The sequence below is a fragment of the Hyaena hyaena genome, unplaced genomic scaffold (assembly GCF_003009895.1).
Source record: "Hyaena hyaena isolate Hyena2069 unplaced genomic scaffold, ASM300989v1 scaffold_1852, whole genome shotgun sequence".
NCBI classification, from domain to species: domain Eukaryota; kingdom Metazoa; phylum Chordata; class Mammalia; order Carnivora; family Hyaenidae; genus Hyaena; species Hyaena hyaena.
In genome coordinates, this window is record NW_024082477.1 from 116,473 (window position 1) to 144,268 (window position 27,796).

At 35.3% G+C, this 27,796-nt stretch overlaps 1 protein-coding gene across 1 annotated transcript in view; it reads left to right on the forward strand.

Annotated features, from left to right (window-relative positions):
- Positions 1 to 27,796, forward strand: part of PXDNL (peroxidasin like) — a 118,034-nt gene that overhangs the window by 78,143 nt on the left and 12,095 nt on the right. The window contains exons 10-13 of the mRNA XM_039225000.1: positions 2,783 to 2,899; positions 4,642 to 4,800; positions 18,557 to 18,669; positions 21,247 to 21,403. Of these exons, the coding sequence (XP_039080931.1) occupies positions 2,783 to 2,899; positions 4,642 to 4,800; positions 18,557 to 18,669; positions 21,247 to 21,403 (546 nt within the window). The remainder of the gene's footprint in view (positions 1 to 2,782; positions 2,900 to 4,641; positions 4,801 to 18,556; positions 18,670 to 21,246; positions 21,404 to 27,796) is intronic.

Below are 27,796 nucleotides of genomic sequence, written 5' to 3' on the forward strand. Positions count from 1 at the left end.
TTGAAAAATGCTTGCAAAGAAATAGTATTTAGGGTTTTTTTTCTTGCATCATTTTATACCTAATGTCTGGGTTTTAGAAGCATGATACCTAATCAAACATTTACACTCTGACAGGCTCCTTTATTTCACACCATTCTAGTCTTCCGTGTTTTGCCTTCCTGCATTTTATTTCTACTTCTGTTTTTTCGTCTGGATCCGTCTAACCAAACTCTGCTGTTTATGGTGCTGTTCATTTCTCATCCTACAATACGCTAACAATTTCTTTTTACCAGGCAGTTTGCACTGAAATTGCTACCTGCTTGTCTTTTGTCCCTTGCAACTGTGTAGTTGGGTTACCTGTAGGTCTCTGTGTTGAGATTTTTAATTGGTCTTGAAATGGTCCATTAATCATTCAGTACATTTATAACAGAGGCTTCTTTTATTTGCCTAGTGCACAAACTAAATATTTTAAGATGTCCCCCTTTGTGTCATCTTAACAGATGTTCTATCAATTTTCTTTAGTTCTTCTAATGTCCTTTTAAGCCAAGAACACAATTGCCCACAGATTAATTTCCTTCCCTAGACTGGTTGAACAAATAATAAAAGAAAAAAGAAAAAGCTTTGGTGAAATCATGGTGTGGGGCACTTAGATGAAAAAGCCTATAGTTCTCAACAAGGTAAACAAAAATGCTCTTTTGTATGAGGCATCATGGTCACGGAGTAAAATCTACCAGAAGGTGAATTTTAATAAAATGGCAAAACGCTTCATCTAAGCATGTGGTGTTTTAGCTTTGGAGCTGGGGCTATTGGCCACCATTGTTCAGTGGAAGGCCTGGGAATGTCAACTCCTGATTCTTGTTGAATTCCTCCAGCCTCCACTACCTGCCTTTGTGATGTTTGGCTCTTCTGAGTTTTCTCCCCATTAGATCTCAAAATTTCTTCGTTAATCTAGCCAGTTGGCCACTCTAATGTTAGGAACAAATGTACAATGATCATTTACTTAGTTTTTCCTAATTTTTTGTAGGATATGGTCTCCGGGAATTAAAAGAAATATTATTTTCCATGAAACTGTATGACATATAACGATGCTTTTCACCCAGAGTTGGCTACTTGTGAATTTTAGTTATTATGAAAAAGTTGAAGTCAAATTTCCCAACAGTTGTGCCTTAACCTAATGACTTGCTGTAACTAATACCCACTTCTGCTTTATAGCTCTTCCACTGTGACATGAATTCATTTTTTAATGTAGAAATATTTGTGCTCATTTCAAGTTATTCCCAGCAATTTTAAGAGTTAGTGTAATGTTCCGAAAAGAACATCAGGCTGGGGGGTGAGTGGCCTAAATTTTCTTCATGTCTCTGAGAGTTACTCAGTTCTACCTCCCCCAGCCTGTGTGTTTTCATCTATGGAACATGGAGCCAGAGACTGCTGACCTGTGGAGTGTTTTCTAGCTGACTTTTCTAAGATTCTATTACAAATATCTTGCAGGCGTTCCTGAGGGCTTTCATGAATTTGCATGACCTTGTAATTTATCTTTTACCATCGTTCAGCCTAGTGCCTTACTTAGAATTAAAGACTTTTAAAAATCCTTATTACTTAAACACAATGTGAAAGCTGAAACAGATATACTTTCCTGATTATTGTTTATTTTATCATGTTTCTTGTAAATCCAGATGGTAAGGAAGAGCAAGGAGGGGGTGAGTACCAAGTGCTAACAGCAAGGAGAAGTGGTCAGGTCATCTCAGAAAGTTGTTTGAAAATCGCATCACTTAGGGATTATTGGAGATCATCATGCCTTTAAATGGCCAGATAGATCTGTTTTCATATTAATAAAAGTCGTGAACAGATTCTATAACTGTATATGCAGCAATTAGCTCTTTAAACAAATTCAGCTGCAAAAGACCTAAACATTTGGAACTCCTGGAATTTTGACTTCAATATGGCTTTTTCAAAGGAATCATATCACATGTTATAAGAAGCATCTTTTCCTGAAATTAACAGAACAACTTGTTTCATATATTATCATTTTTATGAAAATTTGGAGGAAACAGTTTTGTTAATGGCTCACATACGATCTGTAGTTTTATATGCCTGTCACAGTTAATATATAACATATGAAGCAGATTCCATAAGGTTTAGAAATACTTCCTTCTTATTAACTACCACTTTTCTGCTTTGCAAACCAGATGTGTATATTTCTAGTTTCTTTACAAGCAGGCACAGACATACACAAGCATCTATACACTCATGAATAGCTTTTGTGTAAGTAACTGGGGACAGATTCTAATGAAGCACCTTATTTGTTTGAGAGAGAGAGATAATGTGTGTGTACTTATGCGTGCATCTGAGCAAGGGAGGGAGACGGAAAGAGAGAATCTTAAGCAGGCTCCATGCTCAGCACAGAGCCCTATGTGGGGCTTGATCTTATAACCTGATCATGACCTGAGCCAAAATCAAGAGTCCAGAGCTTAATGTAGCGAGCCACCCAGGTGCCCCAAGCAGCATATTTAAACATATTTCTTTTTTGTCCATCTTGGTATTAGAAATTGAGGAATGCCTGGGTGGCTCAATCAGTTGGGCGTCCAACTTCAGCTCAGGTCACAATCTCGCACTCTGTGAGTTCAAGCCCCACATCAGGCTCTGTGCTGACACCTCAGAGCCTAGAGCCTGCTTCAGATTCCGTGTCTCCCTCTCTCTCTGTCCCTCCTGTGCATACAGTCTGTCTGTCTCTCTCTCAGAAATAAACATTTAAGAAAAAAAATTGATAATTTTTAATTTTTATGTAATTTTTCATTCTCTTTAGCTCCTCCACAATTCACAATAATTCCCAAGGATCAAATGGTGTTAGAAGGACATTCTGTAGAATTTCTCTGTGAAGCTGAAGGCAACCCACCTCCGATAATTGCTTGGACCAAAGCAGGTATTAGCATATCCACAGGTGACTATGGGAAGAAATAAATATCTTCCTTTATGAGAGTTTAAAAAACAGTTTAAACTAATTATTATAGGTACATCACAGACATGAAAACATCACACCGAAAGGAATCTTTGAATTAAATAGGTCATCATAATTTTTGTTAAGTGTCAATTCTCAACATTTGAATATGTGGCCTTCGTTTAGATAATCCTCTCTGGGACTCAGTTTCCTGTTTTTTTTTTGTTTTTTTTTTTTTAATTTACCCATCCTCCTACCCACCTCTTCTCTGGCAACCATCAGTTTGCTTAATTTCTTGATTTTACAATAAAATTATTGGACAGTTCAGTGGTTTTAAATGCTTTTCAAAAAGTAACAGTATTCTCTTCTAGTATAAAATGACATTGTAAGTGCAATGAAACCAACAATAAGTGAAACTCTAGCATATTAAGTGGATAAAAGTGAGCAGCTGTCTTTTAAGTGTGGGGTGGGGGTGGGGTGCCTGCACTTCCAGTGATCCCTGGGGCATTAGACAAGGTCTACACTCTCTGAGGTTAGAGTTCCTCTAAGATTTCTCTGGTCTTGGAATTACTTTTACATTAGTTCAGGTAACCGGGTTAAATTCTGAACACATCAACACCTGTGAATTTCCTTTAGCTCTCATTTTTGCTCTCATCTTTGTAAGAGTAGAGTGGTTAGGAGGTGAACTTTGAAGGCACAAAGCCAAGATTCATATCTCCCTCCTCTTTTTACTACTTGCCTGACCTTGGGCAAGTAAGTTGACTGTGGTTTTTTCTAGACTTCTCTCATCCATATGTCAGGAGTGACTGAAGATACTGCCGAAGGCACAGGGTGGTGGTGGAGACTGTTTTGAATGTATTTATACTTGTAAACATTTAGAAGAGTATGTGGCTCATTTGTGTACATAGTAAAGGTTAAGTACCATTTTTCCCTGCAGAGCCAAACATTTAATAAGATACAGATTGTCACTGAAATAGTTGAGAATGAAAACCCATTAACTTGTTAGTGGCCACATGGAGTATAAACTCAGTATAAGCTCAGAGGTGGTAAAGTGCAATGTTGGCTGTGAGGATTAACAGCCTGAGTGTCACAAATGCCACCATTCTCTAGATGCTACCTCAGCACCTGAAATGTTATAATTCTATAATGTTTTTATAATCCAAATATTGCATACATGTGTTGAAAAACTGTATTTAGTGATCATTGTGGGGGGTAATCTAGGAATAAAAACTGTTGTTAAAAAATAAACAAAGGCAAAAACAATTCCCTTCCCAGCCAAGTTTTGCCTTGTTTCACTGAATTAATTAAAAAGTGGGGGGTGGTGGTGATGAAGCTACAGAAAGAGGCATGTAGGGTTAGCCTGTGCAATGCCTCACAGGCCCTCTTAGGAATTTTAGCTTTTATTCTAAGAGTAGTAGGAAGCCACTGTAAGCCAGGGTACTGTTGGAATAAGATTAGTTTTGAAATTTGCACCCTAACTGTGGAAAATGAAACTCAAGAGGCAAACAAGAAGATGGGGAGATTCATTACAGGGCTGATCGTTCTCCTTCTGGGCATCAGCTGTCCAGATTCCAGGATGCAGCAGCAGGAGGGGTGGTCCCAATATAGGGATACAGAGGCTTTCTGGAGAGATCTCAGCCTTTACCCAGCACCTAACAATCACACAATTGTAGCTGTCAGCTCTTTGAGCCATAACACTGACATAAAAGTACTTTCTCTCTTCACAGGAGCCCAGCTCCTTCAGGAAGGTCCACATACAGTTCTCTCCTCTGGCACTTTGAGAATTGACCACGCGGCACATCATGACGAAGGCCAATATGAATGTCAGGCAGTCAGTCCATTGGGAGTGAAAAAAGCATCTGTCCAGCTGACTGTGAAACCCAAAGGTAATGTGTGCCATGATTGGGTTTACACACCTGAAGACAGCGCCTCTTTATGTGTCTTTTACACATTCTCAGGGACCTTATTAAGTATTTTTTATTTTATAAGATCTAAGAAATTGCAAATTTGATAACCTTCTTCTAATCAATTGTTTAAAAAAAAACCTGAGGTGAGGATTTCATTTCTGTTAATGATAAGTATTAATATCATGTTTTCTTCCAAAAATATCATTTTGTGTTTTCTTAATATTTTTTTGCAAAGCTAGTTAATTAGTCCTACATGTGGAGACTAGCTCACAGAAATGTACATTTCTCACACTCATACAATTCTCCAATGGGCTGAATTATGGCCCTAATATCAATATATCTTTTATTCTTAGGGTTATCCATAATATACTGCAGACACTATTTCAGAGCCATCGTGAAAGACAGTAGTTTGGTTTAGCATAAATAGTAATATTCTGGAATGCGGTTGGGTTATTGGTCCATAATTTATCATTAACTGAAATATTAAAAAAAAAAACCTCAAGGCTTACATTTTTAAAGACAGGTCCAATGTAAGAATGAAAAATGGTTGTTATTAAATACTATGGAAATTTCTTCTTAGTTACTGACTTATGATGAAATGAAGAAACATATATATATATATGTATATATATACACATATATGCATATATATATATACACATATATGCATATATATAATCTAAACTGCAGTTTATATTTAAATATAAGTTCCTATCTTCACAAATTTGCTATAATTTGTTTTGATGTAGTAGATCTAAATTCAGAGGTAACACATATTTAGATAAGAGCATATAAAACATGGAGAAAAAGGTCGGCTAGATGTAGCAATATAAATGTGAAAAGAAATATTAGTAGATGTTGAAGAGTTCAATGGTGCTGGGACAGAGACCTAAGATTGCACTGAGCTAACATCTATGTACAATCTAGTATTTATTCCTTTCTCCCTATATATTAAACATGTCAAATGCTTTTTTCTTTCTTTTTTTTTTTTTTTTTTTTTTTGATGGAAGTTGAGGTTCTATGAAGAGGTAAAAAGATACTTGGGAAAGTGTGCAAATAGCTACTGAAATGCATGGAAAGATTTGAAAACACCATGGAAAGATGAAGGCGCCATGCAGTGCTCTTCGAAAAATCCATTTCTTTGGTTCATTCTTTCGTTTTTTAAATGTTTTATTTATTTTGAGAGAGAGAGAGACAGTGAGAGCAGGGGAGGGACAAAGAGAGAGGGAGAGACAGAATCCAAAGACAGGCTCCAGGCTCTGAGATAGCTGTAAGCACAGAGCCCAATGCAGGGCTTGAGCCCACGAACTGTGAGATCATGACCTGAGCCTATGTCAAGATGCTCAACCAACTGAGCTACCCAGGTTCCCCTGGTTCATTCTTTCTAAGAGAAAATGCCAAAAGCTGCTCCGTAGAATGTTTAAAATTACTTTTGAGTTGGTTTTCAACAAATTCAACTAATTTAAAAATCAGAAAGTTTTCCCATTAATATCTTATTTTTTTTATTAATATCTTTTTTAAAAGGAGGACATATGAAATCAATGCACTATCATCAAACTATAGCATGAAGATGCTGAAGTTAATGGTTTTAGTTTTGTCCTCTTTTTACCCCATTGTTATATCCTTCCACCTCAATGAACTACCTCCCATTGACCCTCTAGATCTCAATTTAGAAATAGACTCCTTCCTAAGGAGGTTCCTTTCCTCCACTCGGTAAGATATTGTAAGATACCACTGTTGAAATTAATATTAGAATAGACTATTTAATCTAAAGTTGACAGATGTGGAGGAATTTGATAAATTTATCAAATATCCATAGCTAAGAAAATATCAGTAACAATAGGCCCAGATGTGGAAACACTACAAACAAGTTTTTTAGTGAACACAGAGCCCTGTGTGTTGAACATAGACTAGGAGAATGGAGTGGAGGACAGGGTAATAGGGAGGAAATAGTTGGGATGGTTGGTTGAGTTAGAATGTATCAGATCTTAACTATAGGCCATGGAACTTTCCAAATGTTGGCCAGATCTATTACGTAGAATATTAATTAGCCTAAAGTGAATAGACAAATGCTGGAGTGAACGAACATTAAAAATAAGAAATCATTAGAACTATGGCTATAGTCAAGTGATGTGTTAGGTGACCTGAACATTTATGACAATGGGAATGGAAGAGTTAATGAATTCAGGTAAATGTATAATAGGTGGAACCATTTTATCTCTAAAATTATTAATAATATTTTTCCCAATAACTACTGCTGAAAATATTTTGCAGACCCCATTTTGTGTGTTTTGAAGTGTTTCTCAAAGTGTGTATTGTGGATTGTCAGTGGAGGAAATTTCCAAGACACTTTTGGGGGTCGGTGGTTTAAGTTAAAACTATCTTATAATATCAAGGTCTTATTTTCTGTTTCCACTTGGTTGATATTTTCACCAATGGCACAAAAATAATGGTGGGCAAAAGTGCTAGAGCCTTAGCACAAACCAAAGCAATGGCACCAAACTGTACTAGTAATTTGTATGTTCTTCACTTGTAGTGGGGAAAAAGATAGTAATTTTATTGAACAATGTGACTGATGGAACAGAAGGAAAACACTACTTTTATTAAATCTTGTCCCTCTAGTAGATGCATGATGAAAGAAATAGGCAAAAGAAGCTGTCAATTATCAAATTTTGCTGTCGTATCAAATATTCTTCACAATTATCTGAAAAAGTGCTTAAAACATCTCTACATTTTTGGGGTGCATGGGTGGTTCAGTCAGTTGAGCATTGGACTTTGGTTCAGGTCGTGATCTCTATGGTTTATGAGTTTGAGCCCCACATCAGGCTCCCTGCAAGTCTGTAGTCAACGCAGAGCCCATTTCTGCCCCTCCACTGCTCAGGCTCTCTCTCTCTCTCTCTCTTTCTCTCTTATGAATGAATAACTGAATGAATGAATATAAAAATCTTTAAAATATTTTAAAAATAAATAAAATATCCCCACATTTTACAAATACTTAAATTTGTGAGGGCATATTTTATTCATATACCTCAACTAAAATGACTAATTGCAAGAGATTGAACTCAAAAGCAGTTATTCGAATATTGAGATTTGCAGAAGAGCTTACTTTTGGAAAAGTAATTAATGTTCATAAAAATGTGTTATAGACTATTGCATGAGTTTATAACTGCAATTTTTGAATGAGTGAATCAATCTTAAAGTGCTCAGATTTAATTTCTAATATGGTGAACATGGCTGCATAAAACCAACATAAATGAAAGCCCTTGGCGCTTCTCAATAATTTTTAAGTGGAAAGAAGTGTTCCTGAGATTAATGAGCATTTGAATAACACTCATTTGTTGGATCTTCTTTGCCTGATTTCTGGATCTTTCCTTTTTCTTTTTAATCCATTTAAACCCTTTGCTACCACATCATTTTGCTAGCCTTTCTCATGTCTATGCCCCTTGTCCCATTTTCAGCGGCATTTATTCACTCCAGAGATGCTTCTAACCTTTAGCTATGCAATAGTTTTATTTTTTCCACTAATATTTTGCTCCAGTCTATGCAAATATATATAAACATTGGATGAAACTAGTAATTTTGTAGAAACATATAATTGATAAAAACTAATTCCAGAAGAGAGAGAAATATAAACAGAATATAGCAGGGGAGAAAAAAATGTTGGCAAGGATCATAGCACAGTGCAGACCCCCAGCTGTTACTCTGCAGCATGGCTGAATAGAATGTTAATTATTCTGAATATTAAACTTGCAAAAGAGTTCCCTCCAATAAGAGCATGTGGTTATGTGGTTTCCCAAGGAAAACCATTACATCTATAAATAACAAAAATTCTAATGCTATTTAAATGGTTTTAGGAATTAGAAATTAATAAACACACTAAAAATATTCTTAGTAAAACAAACATAAGCTTGATAATAAAATTCTATGAAGTCATTAAAATATATCAAAGGAAAACTATCTTGTGTACCTATGCAAAGAATCTAGGAATGTAAATAAAGAAATATAATTTGAAGCCATAAATAATCCAGGAGCACATGAGAAAATATTAGTCCATAATTAAGTGGTTTTCATTCCAAAAATTCAGAGATAGTACAATAATAGGAAAGCTATTGATATATTTTATCAAATTAATGGATTTAAGAAGAAAAATCATGATTCTTTCCATAGATACTGAAAAAAAGACATTTGATAAAATTCAATGTTTATTCTCATTCAAAACTCTTAGTTAACATAGGTCTGAATAGACATTTTTCCAACATGAGCAAATAGATTTGCATTCCTGGATCTTTTCATGGATACACAAAATAGTTTTCCTTTGATATATTTTAATGAATTTTTAGGATTTGTTATCAAATAACTCTTGCTTTACTGAACTCATTAGCCAGAATCCTGCTTAAGAGAGAAATGACATAAATATTTTCACTAAAGAAAAGATTTCTGCTATCATTATATCATTTAATGTAGATTTGGAGAGACAAATCATTACAGTTAGCCAAGAGACCAAGGAAAGAATAACCAGAACAATTCTGAAAAAGAACCATAATTAAGAAGAACTTATCACACTAGGTTATAAAATATATAATAAGGCTACAGAAATTAAAACAGTGCCTAGATAGTAAGTACATTGGGCCAAAATATATAATCTACAAATTGATTCCCTTTCATATGGGAATATCATGTACGAAAAGGATGGCATTTCTTTTGAGTGAAGTAAAGGTAACGATTCAATGAAACCTTTGGGAATAGCTGGGTAGACCTATGGAAAATAACACTGGGTATATACAATGCGAATTTTGTCCTGGAGATGTTTTTCCAGTCAGGAAGTGTATGTGCCTAGCCCGTCTTGAGTCCCGTGTTATTACTTCCTCTACACACATCTTTACTTGATCTTTTCTACTTTAGGTAGCCCTCCCTTCAACTGCTTTGGAAGAGTGGGATTTAGTACTTCCCTAATTTTACTGAAAAGGAAGCTTGTAGTTTTATCAACAAAACCAGCAACACATTTCCATTTCTCATCCTCCCTGTTGCTGTGGAACCATTTTATTTTTGAAGAAAAAAATGGAAATGCCACCCTCATGTTCCCAAACCACAAGTCTCCAACTCTTCTTGTCAACATTTCAATCTCACGATGTGTACACAGTCCTTCCCTTGCTGTCTCTCCGTGCGGCCCGAGCCAGTGACTCCCCTAAGTTGAGTGTCTTTCTGAGTGTAGTGACTTGGAAGGAGCAATGTTCATTTCATTCCATATACTTTCTTCTTTCTTAATCTTTCCATTCATCTTGCCTAGAGATGGCCCAGAAGTAAAGGAAAGGAAGAGACAGGCTCACTGATGGGAAGCCAATGGCAAGGGGCCTCTCTCGTTTTGGTTGCTGCTAGGTCTTGCCTGATCATCAGGGTCCTCTGCATGGCTAGCTCTCTAGCCTTATACATATGTTATTCAGTCCATATTGAGGTTCCCCTACTACTCAGTTCCCTGGTAGGGGCCACCCAGCTCCAGCTTGTGGCCTTTTAGCCAATCTTGTCTCTTCTCACAGCTGGTTATTCCACAGCCTCTGCCAATACAGTTTCCTCACTCAATGGGTAGTCACAGTGTCGGTATTACCAGTTAGAGAGAAAAGGCAGATCACCTGTATCAATTAAGCTAACATCAGGGTTCATATCAGGAGCAGTAGAAGCCACAAGAGTTTGGAATCAAATCTTCAAAATGTTTCAAGAAAAAAAAAAACAGTAAATCTGGCATTGTATGACTATCAGTCTTTCATGTATGAGGGCTCAATAAAGAAATTGTCAGTAAACTGAGAATGTTTGCAACTCTAATACTATTTTAAGGACATTTCTAAAAGCTGTACGTCCTAAAGAAAAAAAAGATCTTGAAAGACTGACTGATATTCAAAAAAGAATGCAAAGGTGAACAAAGAAACTGCTGAACCTGAAGGTAATATTAAAATATTTTCTGTATCAAATATAAATAATTAGAATTGTGGTGATGTGGCACTGAATAACAATCACATAAGTAAATACTACCCAACAATGGAATATCACTTAGGGAAGTGATTATTTAGAATTCAAGTAGCAGAATATTCTTATATATCTGGCAAAATATCAAGGGCAAGTCTCAAAAAATAAAAATATGGTAATAAGTTTCAGATCAGAAAGGTGAAAAAGATGGAGTTAGAAAATCAACAAATTGATTAAGTAAAAGGTTGGAAAAGAGTAAAAAGAATTCTGGCAGTTAATTTGCAGACAAATTCTATAAATATTCTAAAATCAGTTCAGTTTTATAAAACTCTTAGAAAGAATAGAGCAGGTAATAGTTACCAACTTTAATAAAAGACATTATGAGAAAAAAATTCAGAAAAATATCTATACAAAATAGTCACCAACTGAATCCAATGACATTAATAGATTCATGGAGGACAAATTATAATTTTAATAGATGTCAACAAAACAATTTATTATCTATTCATTATTAAGAAAAGATCTTAGCAATACAGAAATAAACAATTAAGATGCTTTCTACAAAAAAATATTTCTGAATATCATGTAGATAACACTTTTGAAAATTATGTTTTTCAAGGTAAAATGTTAGACTTATTTCCTTTGGGAGTAGAAAGAAGATTACATTTACTCAATACTGTAATCAAAGGTCCTAGCCTGTACAGAAAGAAAAGAAATAGAAACAAAAGTTGTGAATTTAAAAGAATGCATAGCATTTTATTATTTGTATGTAATAGGATTTTCCTCATACATAATTCAAAAAACAGTTACAAATATACTATCAGTAATAATAAGAGTTTAGCAAGATCATTGGTTGACATTTGCAAGTAAAAATATTTTTCTTTCTACATGTCAGTAATAAGCAGAATTCCTAATTATATTTTTAAAATAATCCTTCTTATTTTTAAATGTTTTATTTATTTTTAAGAAAGAGAGCATGAGCAGGGGAGGGGCAGAGAGACAAGGGGACAGAAGATATGAAATGGGCTCTGCACTGAGGGCCTGATATGGGGCTCATCATGAACTGTGAGATCATGGCCTGAGCTGAAGTCAGCCACTCAACTGACTGAGCTTCCCAGGTGCCCCTAAAATAATACATCTTAAAATAGCAAGAAAGTATAAAGTAGTTAAAAATAAATTTAACAATATGCTATTTTTGACAATATCTACAGCATTGTACTGCATATATCTAGAGTTTATTCATCTTGCTTAACTGAAACTTTGTATCTTGGATTAGTAACTAATAATTTACTAAGAAGGTAGATCATACATTGACTGTTTTTACTACAACCAAAATGAAATTTAAAACAAACACATAAATCTAACAAAAGATGTGCAAGAACTTATAGGAAAAAAGTTCTGTTGAAAGAAACAGAAGAAGACAAATCCTACTCTAAAGATGTTAGTTCTTCCTATGTTGATTTATAGGTCAGCACAATTCCAGTGAAAATCCTGGAAGGGTTTTTGGTAGAAGATGAAACACTGATTAAAACTGCAGATGGAAGAGCAAGGATTCAAGAGTAACTAAGATGATCTAAGAGCAAGATGTTATAAATCTACCATAATTAACATATTGTGCTAATTGGTATAGGGATTGACAAATTGATCAATGGAACAGAAAGGCAGACGTTATTTATTTATTTATTTTTATTTTAGAGAGGGAGAGAGAGCATGAGCAGGGGAGAGGGGCAGAGGGAGAGAGAGAGAGTCATAAGCAGCCTCCATGCTCAGTGCAGAGCTGGATGGTAGACTAGATCCCATGACTGTGAGTTCATGACCCAAGATGAAATCAAGAGTTGGAGACTCAACATGCTGAGCCACTCACACACTCCAAGAAAGACTGTATTAATTACAGTGGTGGTGCTGCTCACCTACAGAAAGTTGATCTCCTCAATAAATAGTGATAGGCAAATGGTCACAGGGAAAATATGAAATGACATCTTCGCTTTACTCTATAGTCCAGAATCAATTCCAAATTTAAAGATGACTTTAATATTAAAAAACAAATATTTAAATATTTCAGAATAAAAATAAGATTTTTATAATACAGAAGAACTTTTAGAGAAAATGTGAAATCCATCATCCTATAAGAAAATATTGATAAAGTCATCTATATTTAAAATTTTTATCTTCCATTCACTTAAAAGAAAAACAAAAACTAATGGCCACATCTATAACTGACGAGTCTTTTTTTAATTATTTGTAATATATGAAGACATTTCTAGTTCAATAGCAAAAAAGGACACATAAATTAGCAGAAGGGGAGAGATAATGAGTATAGTTTGGAAAAAGTTGCATTTAATATGCTTGTTGGGACTGAATGTAGATGTCTTTATGGTGGCTAGTTTATGAGCATAGAGCAAAGTTGTGTTGTCTGTGGTTGTGAATGAAGTAATTTAGAACCAAGGGGGTGTGTTGAGTGAGAAGTTGAGGGGGCCAAGGATAGGAATTCTTGTAATGCAGAAGAAAGAAAAGCTGTGAATTATCATAACAAATGGCCAGTATGACACAGAAACCCAGAGGAGAAAGGAATCCCAACAGGTAAGGATTATCTCCAAAAATAAAAAGTGATCAAATGGGTCAAAAGCTACAAAAAGTTGCTTTCAATGAAGACTGATTTTTTTTTTAAGATTCTGAATTTAAGGACCTGAAGAAGAATAATTTTCATGCGATCAAGGGAACCAAACCCTTCATGGAAGTAAGTTTGGAGTAAAGGGGACAAGAGGGAGGTGGATATGCATAGACTATTTTTTCCTAAGAAATGTCCTTGTGAAGGAAAGCAGTGAGAAAGTAGCAGTGGAGATGCAGCAGGGATATGGGGGAATCAGGGGAGAACCTGTTTTACTGAGGTATTTTTCTGAAGGGAAGAAGGCAGAAAGATGGAAGAGAGTGAGTTCTCTCTCTTTGAACATGGTTCAGAGTTTCTCAGGTGGCAAGATGGGATGGGATTCGCAAAATCCAAATAATTCTCTAATAAAAGAAGAGGTATTTCTTCAGTTTAGATGAGGAGAGAAGGGTAGTTGAGAATGGGTATGTCTATGAAAGAGGAGCATTAGCTTCCTGTTAAAGAATTTATAGCCTGATAGTTTGTTTTTTTATTTCCTGTAGAGTAGAAAATGCTGATATTTGTAGGAGAAGGGTGTGCTGAGAGATGGATATTTTATTGTTGTTAAATAGGATCTGAAGTGACAAAGGCAGGTTGACTCTGATAAACCAGAACCCATGATCACTCCAGATAGTTTTGAAGGACAGGCACAAAGAAAACAGTGCAAGTGTATTGAACAGAGGACAATGGGGAAAAGGAGTTGGGAGTTTGGGAAGGAAAGTGGCAGAGGTGATGAAACTTGGGATCTTGGCTGAAAAGGGAAGAGAATGACCCTAGATGGGGTTTGTCAACAGGAAGGAAATGGAAGGTTCTTAGCAATTTAGGTGGCATCATAATGAGGAGGTGTCAGAGCAGGAGGAAGACGTGGTTTGGCTGTAGGGAGTGGTATTATGTATTTTCAAAAGATTATGAGTGATGGCATATAAGTGGTAGTAATGAGTAGCTGTCGAAACAGGAAGTGAACATTGCTGGAGATACCAGATGTCACAAGATGGAGGCCATGATGTGAAGCCTTAGCTATTAGAGATCCCTTAGATGAATCCGGTCACAAGATGTCCACCATGCACCATCAGGAATCCATAAGCCATAGTTTTAAAAATCCAAATACATGTGTTCACTTGGCATATAATGCAAGATTTGAAAATAACAAAATACTATTCTCACTTCAAGAACAGAATATTTTTATCTTCATAATAATCTTTGATGTTACCATATATTTTTATTCCCATCATAAAAAAGCCATCAAGAAAGATATGATGCCCACTACTCACATTAAGAAATAAAGATTACATATATGCCAAAAGATTATTTGTTCTTCTTTTCTGTTTGTTCTCAGCTACAACCTACTTGCCACTAACCTGGGTTTGGGGTATATTATTCCCTTGCATGTCCACAGAGTTTATTTATTTTAATTAAATGTTTTATTTTGGGATAATTGGAGGTTCACATTTAGTTGTGAGAAATAACACAAAGAGATCCAGACTCATGACCAAACTGCAGACTCCACCTACTAAAACCCTAACAACTACCAATCTGTTCTCTATTTCTATAATTCTGTTGTCTCAAGAATGTTATATAAATAGAATCTTACAGGATGTAATCTTTTGGGGCTGGTTTTTTCTTTCAGCATAATTACTTAGTGACTCATCCAGAGTTTGTGTGTAATCAGTTGTTCTTTAGATTATCAAATCATTTATCAGTTATTCATTTTACTTCTGAGCAGTATGCCATGATGTGAATCTATCACAGCCTGTTTAATCTTTCACTCATTGAAGGACATGTGACTTTTAATTTTTGATTATTACTAGTAAAGCTGCTATAAATATTCACATACTGGTTTTGTGTGAGAGTTAAGGTTTGATTTCCATGAGATGAATGTCCAAGAGTGCCCTTGCTGGATTGTATGGTAATGTCATCTTCATTATTTTTTAGTGTTTATTTATTTTTTGAGATAGAGGGAGGGAGGGGCAAGGAGAGGGAGAGAGAGAATCCCAAGCAGGCTCCACCCTGTCAGCATAGAACTCAATGTGGGACTCAGTCCCATGAACCATGAGATCATGACCTGAGCCAATATCAAGAACTGGATGCTAAACTGACTGAGCCACTCAGGTGCCTGGGTAATGTCATCTTTAAATTGTTAAGGAAGTTCCTAAATTCTTTCCCAGAGTAGCTTTGCCATTTTACATTCCCACCAGCAATGTATGAGTGATCCAGTTTCTCCACACTCTTGTCAGTGATTTGGGTTGTCCCTGTGGTTTATTTTAGCCATTCTACAGGGGTGTGTCATGATACCTTATAGTGGTTTTAATTTGCATTTCATTTCCCTCATGATTAATGATGTTGAGCATATTTTCACAGGTTTATTTGTCATGTGTATATTCTCTTCAGTGCCATGTCATACCTTTTGCCCATTTTCTATTTGAATTGTTTGGTCTCATAGTGTTGAATTTTGAGGGTTCTTTGTATATTCTAGATACTAATCCGCTGTTGTGTATGCAGTTTGTAAATATTTTGTATTAGTTGGAAACTTATCTTTTCATCCATTCAGTATGGTCTTCACAACACAAAAGATTTTTTTAATATTTTTATGTCTTTATTTTATGTCTTTAAATTTTTTTATGTCTTTATATTGAGAGACAGAGGGTAAGCAGGGGAGGGGCAGAGAGAGAGGGAGACACAGAATCAGAAGCAGGCTCCAATCTGTGAGCTGTCAGCATACAGCCTGACACGGGGCTTGAACCCACAGATTGTGAGATCCTGACCTGAGCAGAAGCCGGACAGTTAACCAACTGAGCCACCCAGGTGCCCTAACAACACAAAAGGTTTTAAATACGATGGAGTCCAGTTTATCAACTTTTCCCTTTAATGGATTATATTTTCTTTTTAAGTTTATATATTTTTGAGAGGTAGGGAAGGGCATAGAGAGAGGGAGAAAGAGAGAGAATCCTCAGCACAGAGCCCAGTGATGGGCTCCACCAAACTCACTAACTGTGATCATGACCTGAGCTAAAGTCAGACGCTTAGCTGACTGAGCCACCCAGGTGCCCCATGATGGATTATTCTTTCAATATAGGATCTAAGAGCTCTTTGCCTGGCCTTACATTCCAAAGATTTTCTATTTTTTAAAGGTATACTTAAACAAAACCCAAAAAGTTATAAGTTTCTCCTATTTTTTTTAAGTGATACTTAAAAAAAAAAACAAAAAAAAATTTGTTGTCCATTTTGAGTTAAAGTTTGTACAAGGTTTCATGCTTGGGTTTTTGTTGTTGTTTTTGTTTTTTGTGTTTTTTGCCTATGGGTACCTAATTGGTCAACACTATTTGTTGGAAGGGACTCACTGAATTGTTTTTGCACCTTTGTCAATAGCAGTTGGGCATATTTGTGATTATATTCTTGGGTTCTTTACTCTGTTCTATTGATGCAGCTGCCTGTGTCCACTTTCATCAATACCACATAGTATTAATTACCATAACTATATAATCAGTCTTAAAATCTGGTGGGTTGATTCTTCTCACATTATTCTTTGTTGTCAAAATTGTTTAGCTATTTCAGCTCTTTGCATAACCATATAAATTTTAAAATAACCTTGTCTATATCACCAAAAAAAATATTTCTGGGACTTTGAAAAGAATTGCATTAAACCTAGTATTAGTTTGTGGAGAAATCACATCTTTACTATCTTGAGACTTCCAATCCATGGATATGATATATCTCTATATTTATTTAGATCTCATTTGATTTCTTATATCAACATTTTATAATTTTCAGCATACAAGTGCTATACATGTTTTGTTAGCTATATTTGCAAATAGTTTAATGTTTTTGAAAAATTGTATAAGCTAATCTTTTTTAAGTTTTTGTGTCCACATGTTCGTTGCTTGAATATATAAACATAATTGATTTATCTTTTATCCTGCAATCTTACTAAGCTCACTTTGAAGTATTTTTATAGATTTCTTAGCATTTTCTGTGTAGACACTAATATCTACAAATAGAGACAGTTTTATTTCTTCTTTTCCAATCTGTATGTCTTCCATGTCCCTCTCCTGCCATGTTACACTGGCTAACTTTCCAGTGCTATGTGGAGTCAGAGGTCTGAGATAAGACATTCTTGCCTTGTTCCCTACCTGAGGGGGAAACATTCATTATTGCACCACTAAGTAGAATGTTTGTTGTAGGTTTTTGTCTGTGTTCATTTTCAAGTTGTATGGGCTTTCTATTACTATTTTTCTGAAAGTTTTTATTTAATCGTAAATGAGTACTAAAAGTAGTGAAACACTTTTTGTGCTAATTGAAATTATCAGGACTTTTTTTCTTTAGCTGTTAGTATGATAGATTCCATTGATTGAGTTTCAAGTACTGAACCAATCTTGGACCCTCAGAATAACATTTTCATATTGATGAATTCTACTTGCCAGTACTTTATGAATGATTTTTGGGTCTGTATTCACGAGAGGTACTGGTCTGTAGGGTTTTCTTTTTCTGTTTGATTTTGGTACTGTCTTATTTGGTTTCAAAGTTCAAGTAAGCCACCTAAAAAGAGTCTTTTAGTTTCTAAAAAAGATTGCATGTTGGATTAGAATTCTCTAGTAAAAAAATTTAATTCTTTCCTAAAAATTGGTGTTTGGGGATTTTAAAAAAATTATGAATTCAATTTCGTTAGTAGTTATAGGGTTATTCCAGTGATCGATTTCCTATTAGGTAAGACACAGTAGTTTGTTTCTTGAGGAAATAAAGTAAGATTGAGTCTCTTTATTTTAGCCAGCAATATATTTTGATGTTACCATATATCTTTATTTTAGACTTATGAAAAAATATTGAAAAAGAATAATGAAAATCCTTGTACCTGCTACTCGCTGAGGAAATAAATATTACTAAAATTAAAAGTTAGAGTTAAAATATTAAGGATAAAGGCTATGTGTATTTCTCTTCCTTTTTGCTGTTCTCATCTCTATCCTAATTATGAGTACCATGGTTTTGATGTTTATTATTCTCTCAGATGTCCTAGTAATTGCTTTTTAAAAACACTAGTATGGCTAACCAATGCCATGTACAGATTTACACCATTTGACTTGGGTGGAGCACATTGACAAAATGGTATTGACATGACATCATTTTGATTTGCTTCAACAGCTCTCCCAGTGTTCACTCAACTACCTCAGGACACAAGTGTACAGGTTGGCAAGAATATAAACATTTCATGTCATGCTCAAGGGGAACCACAGCCCATGATTACTTGGAATAAGGTAAGATCTCAACCAAAAGTACAGTAATATTAAAAGCACTGACAAATATATTGACCTGCTGAAAAGAGGTAGTGATTCTCACATTGATTTATTACTGTTGTGAGTTTTTGCTAGCAAGTGATACATTTTACACTGAGACAAGTTGATTTCCTGCTGCTTTTTTGTTCTTTTTTTTTTAAGTGACTGCATCGGATTTGGGCTCAGGGCTTGGATAAAGTTTATCCTTTCTCATTTGCTTGGTGATGAGAGCTTCATAAGCATAACTAAATTCTTCTGAGGAAAAATTGCTTTTGTCTAATATACATTAGGAGTTTTAGTGGTGAGCAAGAAACAATTTTGAATTAATAACTCAGAAGTGGGTTAAAAATAGGGCATTAACCACAACAAGAAAAGAATGAAAAACTTGGTATTAAAACAAAGTAACATTAAAAAAGTCTTCCTATAGGTTCAAAACTTGAGTGACTAAAGAAAATAGCTTTCTATTTATATCGTTTACTTCCTTTGGTTCTTTGAGCTATAACCTTTCAATGGAATTGCTTCTTTCATTTTAAGTTTTTTATTATAATGAAATGATTGGCCTCAGATTCTGATGTTCCTAAAAATAAGTAAAATCGCATATAGCAGAATGACAGTTTTTGTAGAGGATTTTGACAAAGAGTAAAATTTGTGAAAAGTTGCAAAGCCGTTTTCCAGAAGCACTTGGTTTATTTTTGTTGTTGCCGTTTAGCAACAAGGCCTTATTTTTGGTGGCTCCCTTTTGTGCTGTCGCTGAGTGTCACGTGCGGTTTCCCATACAAAGTACATTTCGTGATCTCGGAGCTGAAACTTTGGTCTCATGTGCTCTAAAACAGTCTGAGTAGTTTTTTATAGTTTCTGTTGAATGTAATATTATATAATTCAAATATTTTTTATACTAGAAATAAGAAGCGAAAGATACACATTTTGGTCCATCTTTAAAGCCGTGACATTATACTAAATGCTTTCTCATATAATGTTATCAGCAAAATAGCTCAGTCTGATTTCTAAAAGGTAGCTTCTAATCCCAAATGAATTGATGGAGGGCCGATTATCTGACACATTTTTTACTACGTATCAAATTTAATCTTTATAATAATCCTAAATTCGTGAGTTTAAAACAGGTGTGAATTAGGCTACTTTTGCTACAAGCAACAGAAACTACCTAAAATAAGGAGATAAGGAATTTACAGGAACTTCACCTGATAGCTCAGAAAGCCTAAGCAAAACTATAGAACTGTAGGTTTAGCCTGAGAGGTCGGGCAGTATCTAAGGACAGCAGAAAGGAGTGCTTTTGCAAAGAAGATGCCATGATGAGGAGGAAGTGGAGGGAGGCAGTCCTGAAGGGAAAAGACCTTCTGGACCTTCCTGCCTGTGCACCTGCTCACTTCTTACCCCTTCTGTACGTCCGGTCATTTTTCATCTGCCCTTCATCTGGTAGGTCCTGCCACTTCCTCCCATTCTGTACCCTGAGTTACCAGGCACTGGTCACCTTGGACTTGTTTTCTAGTAGTGGTCAAAGACAACTGTGAGAATCTGAAGACCTACAAGACATTTTTTTTTTCACTCTGAACCTTTCTGGCTACATTCTGGCCTACTGGCCATCACTGGGGTCTGAATTCTTTTGAAACAGCAGCTCCTATCCTCAGTTTCCCGTGTTTCTGGGGTGGGGTGGGGGAGAAGCATCCCTACCCCTGCTCCACTCCAACACAGTCCCAGAAAGCCAATATCTTTTCCTTTTTAAAAGTTAACAGCATAGGGGCGCCTGGGAGGCTCAGTTGGTTAAGCATCCAACTTCAGCTCAGATCATGATCTCACAGCTTGTGGGTTCAAGCCCCACGTCGGGCTCTGTGCTGACAGCTTAGAGCCTGAGCTGCTTCAGATTCTATGTCTCCCTCTCTCTCTGCCCCTTTCTCACTCATGCTCTTTCTCTGTCTCAAAAATCAAAAACCATAAAAACTTTTTTAAAGTTAATGGCATAATAATGAAAAACACACAAATCTATACTAATAATAACTAAATACATGTTAATAATATTTCATGTGAAATGTAGTCATTTTATCTTCTTGAGGTAAAGTTTTAATTGAGAAACACCAACATATCAAACTTTGTAGAACATAAAACTTATGAGTGCATATAAAGAAGAAATAGAAGACAAATTAGTAATATGAAAATATTTTTGATGCCTTTAGATAGTAGATTTGTGAAAATTTTCCTTCTTGTCAAATTCTATTTTTGCTGTTATTGCCAGAATCCTTTTTTAGAAGAAAAATATGAATAAATGCTATATATTCATTCATTGAATCATGGTATGAAGTAATTACATAATTGAATTTTGAGTATCTTATTTATTATAGAGAGGGAGACCAAGTGTACTTCCCAAAAAGCACTTTCTCTCTCTTTTCTTCTCTTCATTATATTCATAAATTACTTCATCTAGTGCTTGACACAGGAGGCGCTCAGATATTTGTGGAGTGAATGAAACTATATCAAACAAAAGGTAAGGTGTTACTTTTTAAGGAATCACATTTTCTTCCGGTGGTAATTCTTTGCGCTCCCTAGGCAGGTGTTCAGATAACGGAGAGTGGGAAATTCCATGTCAGTGGTGAAGGTGTGCTCACCATCTACGACGCAGGGCAAGCCGACCAAGGGAGATATGAATGTGTGGCTCGGAATGCATTTGGTCTTGTTGTGGCCAACATGTTTCTCACGGTCGTTGGTAAGTGTGGTTCCTTATGCAATCCAAATAAATGCCTTTGACAGCTTCTCCATCTAATCCTAACTGGTTCACCTTCCCTTATATGTTCTTTCTAGTCAAACGTGTTAATATTAATTCAAAGTTATTTTAATTCTTAAAATCTAAGCTCTGAAGCGTAAACTACATGAAATGATATCAAACACCAAAGCTAACGATGCCAAAAGCGAACATAAAGGGCAAGGATTTGCAAATGTATACCATGTTTTCTGAGTAACTGACAATTAGGGGATATAAGATACATTCATAGCTAAATAAAAGTGGAGTCAGAGATTTAAGGGTAAATGGAATTTAACATGTATTAGTTGCTCTGACCTAGTGTATTTAGTTCTACAGTAAAATTAAAAATCAATCAATCAATCAATCAATCAGATGTCTAGGTGAGGTTCACCTCTATGAGAACAAATATCTCAGTATTTGGGAAATTTGTAACTGGCCAACATATCTGGCATTGACTTCCCTTTTGTCAGCAGTCTGGTGATGCAGCTGGAGCCCTTTGCCAGTGGACTATCAATGGTGATTGTTTAAAAAAATTTGTCATCGTATGACAAAAAATAAAACCCTTCTCATTAAATTTTCACTTAATCAGTTTGTATTGGAAGTGAGAGTCTATCTGTAGGCAGACGCAGGTGGCAACCTCAGCTGTGGTTATGGGAATGGAGGCAGGCTGTGACGATGGACGGCCATGGTCTCCCGGTGGGGAAGGCATTCAAAACTGCACAGTGTGCGGGGACATGTGAATTGACATCAGGGCTGCTTAGGAGCTTTTGCCTTATTGACAATCAGCAGTGGAAAGAAACGAGTTCAGCTATGAGCATATGGAGTCCTATTTTGGGCTTTGCCTGCTTTTTGGTTTCCTTAGAAATGGGCAGATTTCATAAATAGGGTTTTACAGATTTATTTTTTCCTTTTAGCTCTTATGGGTCTATAAAAATATTGGGTAACTCTTCTCATAAATACAGGCCTGGGTAAAAATAGATTTATTTCATTAAATCACATCCTTAGAGATATCACTATCTTCCTATCATAGAGTACAATAGTTTTGTAGTTTACTTGTGACTTCTCATAAAGTATTTAACTTCTAAATATCCTTATTCGTTGGGGTATTTTTTAAAAAGTGCATATTTTTATTAATAGCACATGAATCTTCACATATTTATTATACTGTATTGTAAAAATGCATCCTCTGTAGAATTTATTCTTAAAATTATAACAATGTAGCTAGTAATCACCACATATTTATTCTAGAAGGATCAGAAATTCTTTCTTACATAGAATTTCTTAAAGTTTCAAAATCTTAGCCAGACTTTCTATTTGCTATGAGTTCATGTATTTCCTGATTTAGAATCTGTGGTAGTTGTGTTTCTTTCTTTTTTTTTAAATTTTTGTTTATGTTTGAGAGAGAGAAAGCTGAGTGGGGGAGGGGCAGAGAGAAAGGGAGAGAGAAAGAGAATCCCAAGCAGGCTCCACACTGTCATCATGGAGACCAATGCGGGGTTTGAACTCACAGACACTGAGATCATGACCCGAGCCCAAATCAAGAGACAGATGTTTAACCGACTGAGCCACCCAGATGCCTCAGTTGTGTTTCTTTTTATAAATTTATGGAGCCTTTTTTCTGTTGTTCACTATTTATGAGATCTATGGGAAAATATCCTTGGGCATTTTGGAAACAAAACTTATTATAAAATTTGTATTATTATCATTTATGTTTTAGAAATGCTAGAAATCTTTACCACTAAACATGCACACACACACACACACACACATACACACATTTTCTCTCTTTACCTCATCTTCTCTCTCTGTCTCTCTGTTTTGCTCTGTCAACATACACCCAAACACTATAATCATAGTGGTCAATATTTTAGAATCTCCAACATAAGAATTTCAGTGCGGTGGACTGAGATTAAACTAACCATTTTATATATAGACAGTAAAAGTAAAACATTTAGATTGAAATGTATTAATCACAATATTTACCAGATTTACCAGATTTTAAAACAGTATAGGTAGCATTAATCAATATTCCGCTCTATTGTATATAAAGTAGAAAGTCAGGCTATCAGGATAAAATAGTATAAAAAAAGAAGTTACTTATTCACAAAAAAAATTATGTTTTTTGCTCTGAAGACATTTTTATATAAATATAAGGGGACATTGATTTGTATTTGCATCTTATACCAAATAAATTTTATGATATTGCAAATATTTTTATGAAGAGATAAAAAAGTATGAAGATATACATTTTAAAGTTTTGAATTAATTTAAGATTTAAGACAAGCAGTGTGTGTGTGTGCGTGTGTGTGTGTGTGTGTGCGTGTGTGTTCATATAACCTAAATTAGCCCAATAGAAGGAAATGTGTCAATATAAAATATCACTTATGGAACATTTTATGACTTAGACCCTTTCATTCACCAGTCATCCTAATTAAAGGGAAAAGACTGTGCATTATAGGACGATTTTCCAATCTTCCTTCCCCAATTTAGCAGTTATGGAATGTCATAACTCCACTCACTGTGTACTAAGTGACACAGAGAAGATCATGCCTTTTGAGTTTCTATCCTGCATTGGAGAATATAACCAAAGAAAGTAATCCAAAATAATAAAAATATACAATAACAATTTAAGCAAAATCTGGGCATTGTTTATATAAACCATGCATTTGAATGAGTTGATGTTCAAAGTAAGGCATTTATAAAAGCAAAAGAAAAATGAGGTTCCACAAGGTGTGATTATTTTAAGGAGGTTTTTTTTTCACAAAAGTAATCAATTTTTTAATAGTTTAATACATATTTAAAAACCTGTAAGACTGATACAGTATTTACTGGGAGCCTCTCCTTTAGTTTACGGTGTCCTCGAAGTATTTTATATTGGTGAATATTATGCAGATCTGCATACTTTCTCTGGGTGGTATTTGGCATATGAAAGCTACACATATTGCTTTAGACCAAAAAAAACTCACAATTTTTGCTCAAAGCATGATTTATTCTAACACTTCCTATATATATTGATATGCCGTTAAGTGCTATGAAGTTCGTAATTCACAGTATATTCTTATGACTCATTTCTTGCTTGTGAAAATGGTTCGGTCTAACTGAGGACACAAGACATTTACACTGAACATTAACAGTGTGAAACAGTGGGAGAAACCCTGGGGTAAGTCATCAAGCTTACCTTTATTGATCTCAGCGCTTTGGATACCTTACTTACCCATAACTGGAATTAGTTTTCTAATTTCTTAGAAAAGCAGAATTGGACACTCTCACGGGTCCTTCTTGGCATAGGAATTCTGCCTCTCCGATAGAACTCAAATGTGCAGCAATAGAGTCCTGAAGCAGTTTAGAGCACATCTTCTTGACAGGATGTTTACCATTGAGACACTGGAATAATATCTGGACAGGCTAAAAGTGAAACAGTGACCCAGAATTTATTAAATGAAAATTTTAGAGCACAAATAACATGCCCAGACTGTTTGTGATTATATAGAAACAAATCTAAGCAATGTTGTCTTCTCTGAAATTCCAAGTTGGGTATCTGATTCTGTGTTGGACATCTCATCTTGGATGACCCACAGTTCTTCCGATTCCACATGTTAAAAACTGATCTTGAATGTATTCTATTTTTGAAAATATTTTTTTAATGTTTTACTTTCTTTTTGAGGGAGAGACAGCGTAAGTAGAGGAGGGTCAGAGGGAGAGGGAGACACAGAATTAGAAGCAGGGTCCAGGCTCTGAGGTAGTTGTCAGCACAGAGCCCAATGCGGGGCTCGAACCCACGAACTGTGAGATAATGACCTGAGCTGAATCGGACGCTTAACCGACTGAGCCCAAGAATACCCCTTGAATGTATTCTAAACTGAACCTCTCACTTTCACCCCAAGACCTTGAAAACTCCCTTCAATACGGTCCATAAGGAGAAAGAGGCCAGAGCCTCTTCTGATTTTTTCCACTCCCTTCTCCTTCTCTACTCTTACTGTATTACCAGCTTTGGCTGCAAATAATGCTTCTTTTCCATTTTGCCACTTGACCTCCTCTCTCATAGTTCATTCTTTGGTCCTCTGGTCTTTTACAATAGCTTTCTAAATAGTATTTACACTTATAATATTCTCTACTTTCACTGTATCCTTAATCTAATAATTTATAAATGAGAATTAAGATGTTATTAGTTGACTTTAAGTTAGTGAGACCTTTCCTTTTATGTTAAGTAAATAATCTTTATTAAACTGATACTAATAATACTAATAAAAAAGTTAACATTTATTGGGCATTTATCATGTATTCCAAGTGCTCTATTATCAGTTAGCTTATTTAATTCTTTTGGGATCTAGTTATTTTTGAAATCGTGAATGAATAACTCACTGATTTTTTGACATTCTAATCTAGATATTTGTCTTGTCAACAAAACATCTGTTTCAAAATCACTGAAGTTGTTGCTCAGTGAGTGAACTATGAACTATCAGAAAATTTTAATTATCTTTACTCAAATATATCAATGAAGTGAAACTGATACTGAATAATTTTAAATTGCTATTTTACTATATTGACCATGATTATGACATTAACTTACATAATAATAAATAGATGAGAATCTTGTTCACTTAACAAACTTTAGTAATACAATGAATGGTGAAATATTTCTATAAACAACAGCATATATCGCACGTTTATACCTTTAACCATTTTTGAACACATTTCCCATCCTTTTAGATATAAAACCTATTCTTTTTTAGAATGTTGTTTTTGAATTTATTTTGAGAGAGACAGAGAGCAAGCATGAGCAGGGGAGGGTCAGAGAGAGAAGGAGAGAGAGAATCTCAAGCAGGCTCTGCATTGTCAGCACAGAGACCCCCACGTGGGGCTCGATGTCAAGAAACGTGAGATCATGACCTGAGCTAAAACCAAGAGTCACATGCTTAACAGTCTGAGCCACCTAGGCGCCCTTATATAAAACCTATTCTGAACACATACATCCATCCTGATATAAGCCACATGTTTACAAAATTAGCATTAAATTTCAAGAGGAAAATTTTAATGTAGTAATGCGCGGACAGTTAAGAAATTATAAAGAAAGCAAATAAAATTATAAGGCACATCTCAATTATTAGAACCAAAAAGAAGTAGTTAGTTTCTTTCCTTTACCATTCCTGAAATAATGGTGGAGCCCGCAAGTTAGTGAGCCTATTTACATATTTAATGATGCAAAATGATGAGTAAGGCAGAGTTGTTGCTGTTCAAAGAAAATTATCTCACAGAGGCAGTCATTAATGTCCATTTGTATGCTGTGGGAGTGTCTGGTTTCCTAGGATATCCCTGTCCAGTGTCATTGGCAGTCAGCCATTCTCTTTAGGGAAAGATTTAATGTAGTAAGGCCTGTTTAGTTATGATAGTTACATTGTTGGGCTACTTTTTTCCAGTATGGAGGAGGAGATAAAGAATATTCAGTTGTGAAAGAAACTCAGCTTTTATTGGGGTCTAGGTATTTTGTGGTGAGAGTGAAGGCAGGGGTACAAGTGTCCTCTGGTAGTGTCCCTTCTCTGGCTCTGTCCTGTTCCACTACCTTCCCCTTCCCCCTCCTTGTCATCTGGACCATGCTCTGACAGGGTGGGCTCACAGCAGTTGGTGGGCCATTACCCCTAAGCTCTCCTTTCCTGAAAGGACTCAAATTTGTCTTTGGACTTTACCTTCCTTGGAGGTGATAGGTGATAGATGCATGGACAGAACTGAAAGTAGATGGTCATAAGACAACTTTAAATATGCTTGTTCTGTAACCTTAGTGAGGCGTTCCCCCTTTTTAACCCCAAGACTTAACAAAAGAAAATGATCTAGTTCTTCCTCCTGCAAAATTTTGCATAAAAAGATGGAGAATGTACTCGGAATTTTCTGATCATTCTGAGCCTACAACATCATTTGAGGTAGTTTTTAACACAAATAAAATATTAACAGTATTGTTTGATTCTAATGTGCCCCAATAAACTGAATTTGCTTTGCATAATACAGCATTGTTTTGAGAACATTTATGGAAATCTTTTCACAATTTGTACCATAGCAAATAAAACATATTGAGACTGAATGAATAATAAAAAGGTTAGTTTTATTTTATCATAAAACTATGAAACCTTAAAAAATTCATAATTAAAATGACACAAGTGAGAGTTATTGTTACCACAAACATTTTCTGTGTGAGCATACTACATATTTAGTGTACTTTTAATAATCTGTGAACAACTTTGTGTTTTGTTTGTGCACATTAGAATTTAATTATTTCAAACAATATTGACATATTATGCTACTTTCTTGTTACTTTCCTCTCCTTTTCATGTCTCCATACTTGTTGGTTTCTTATTAATGTGGAGC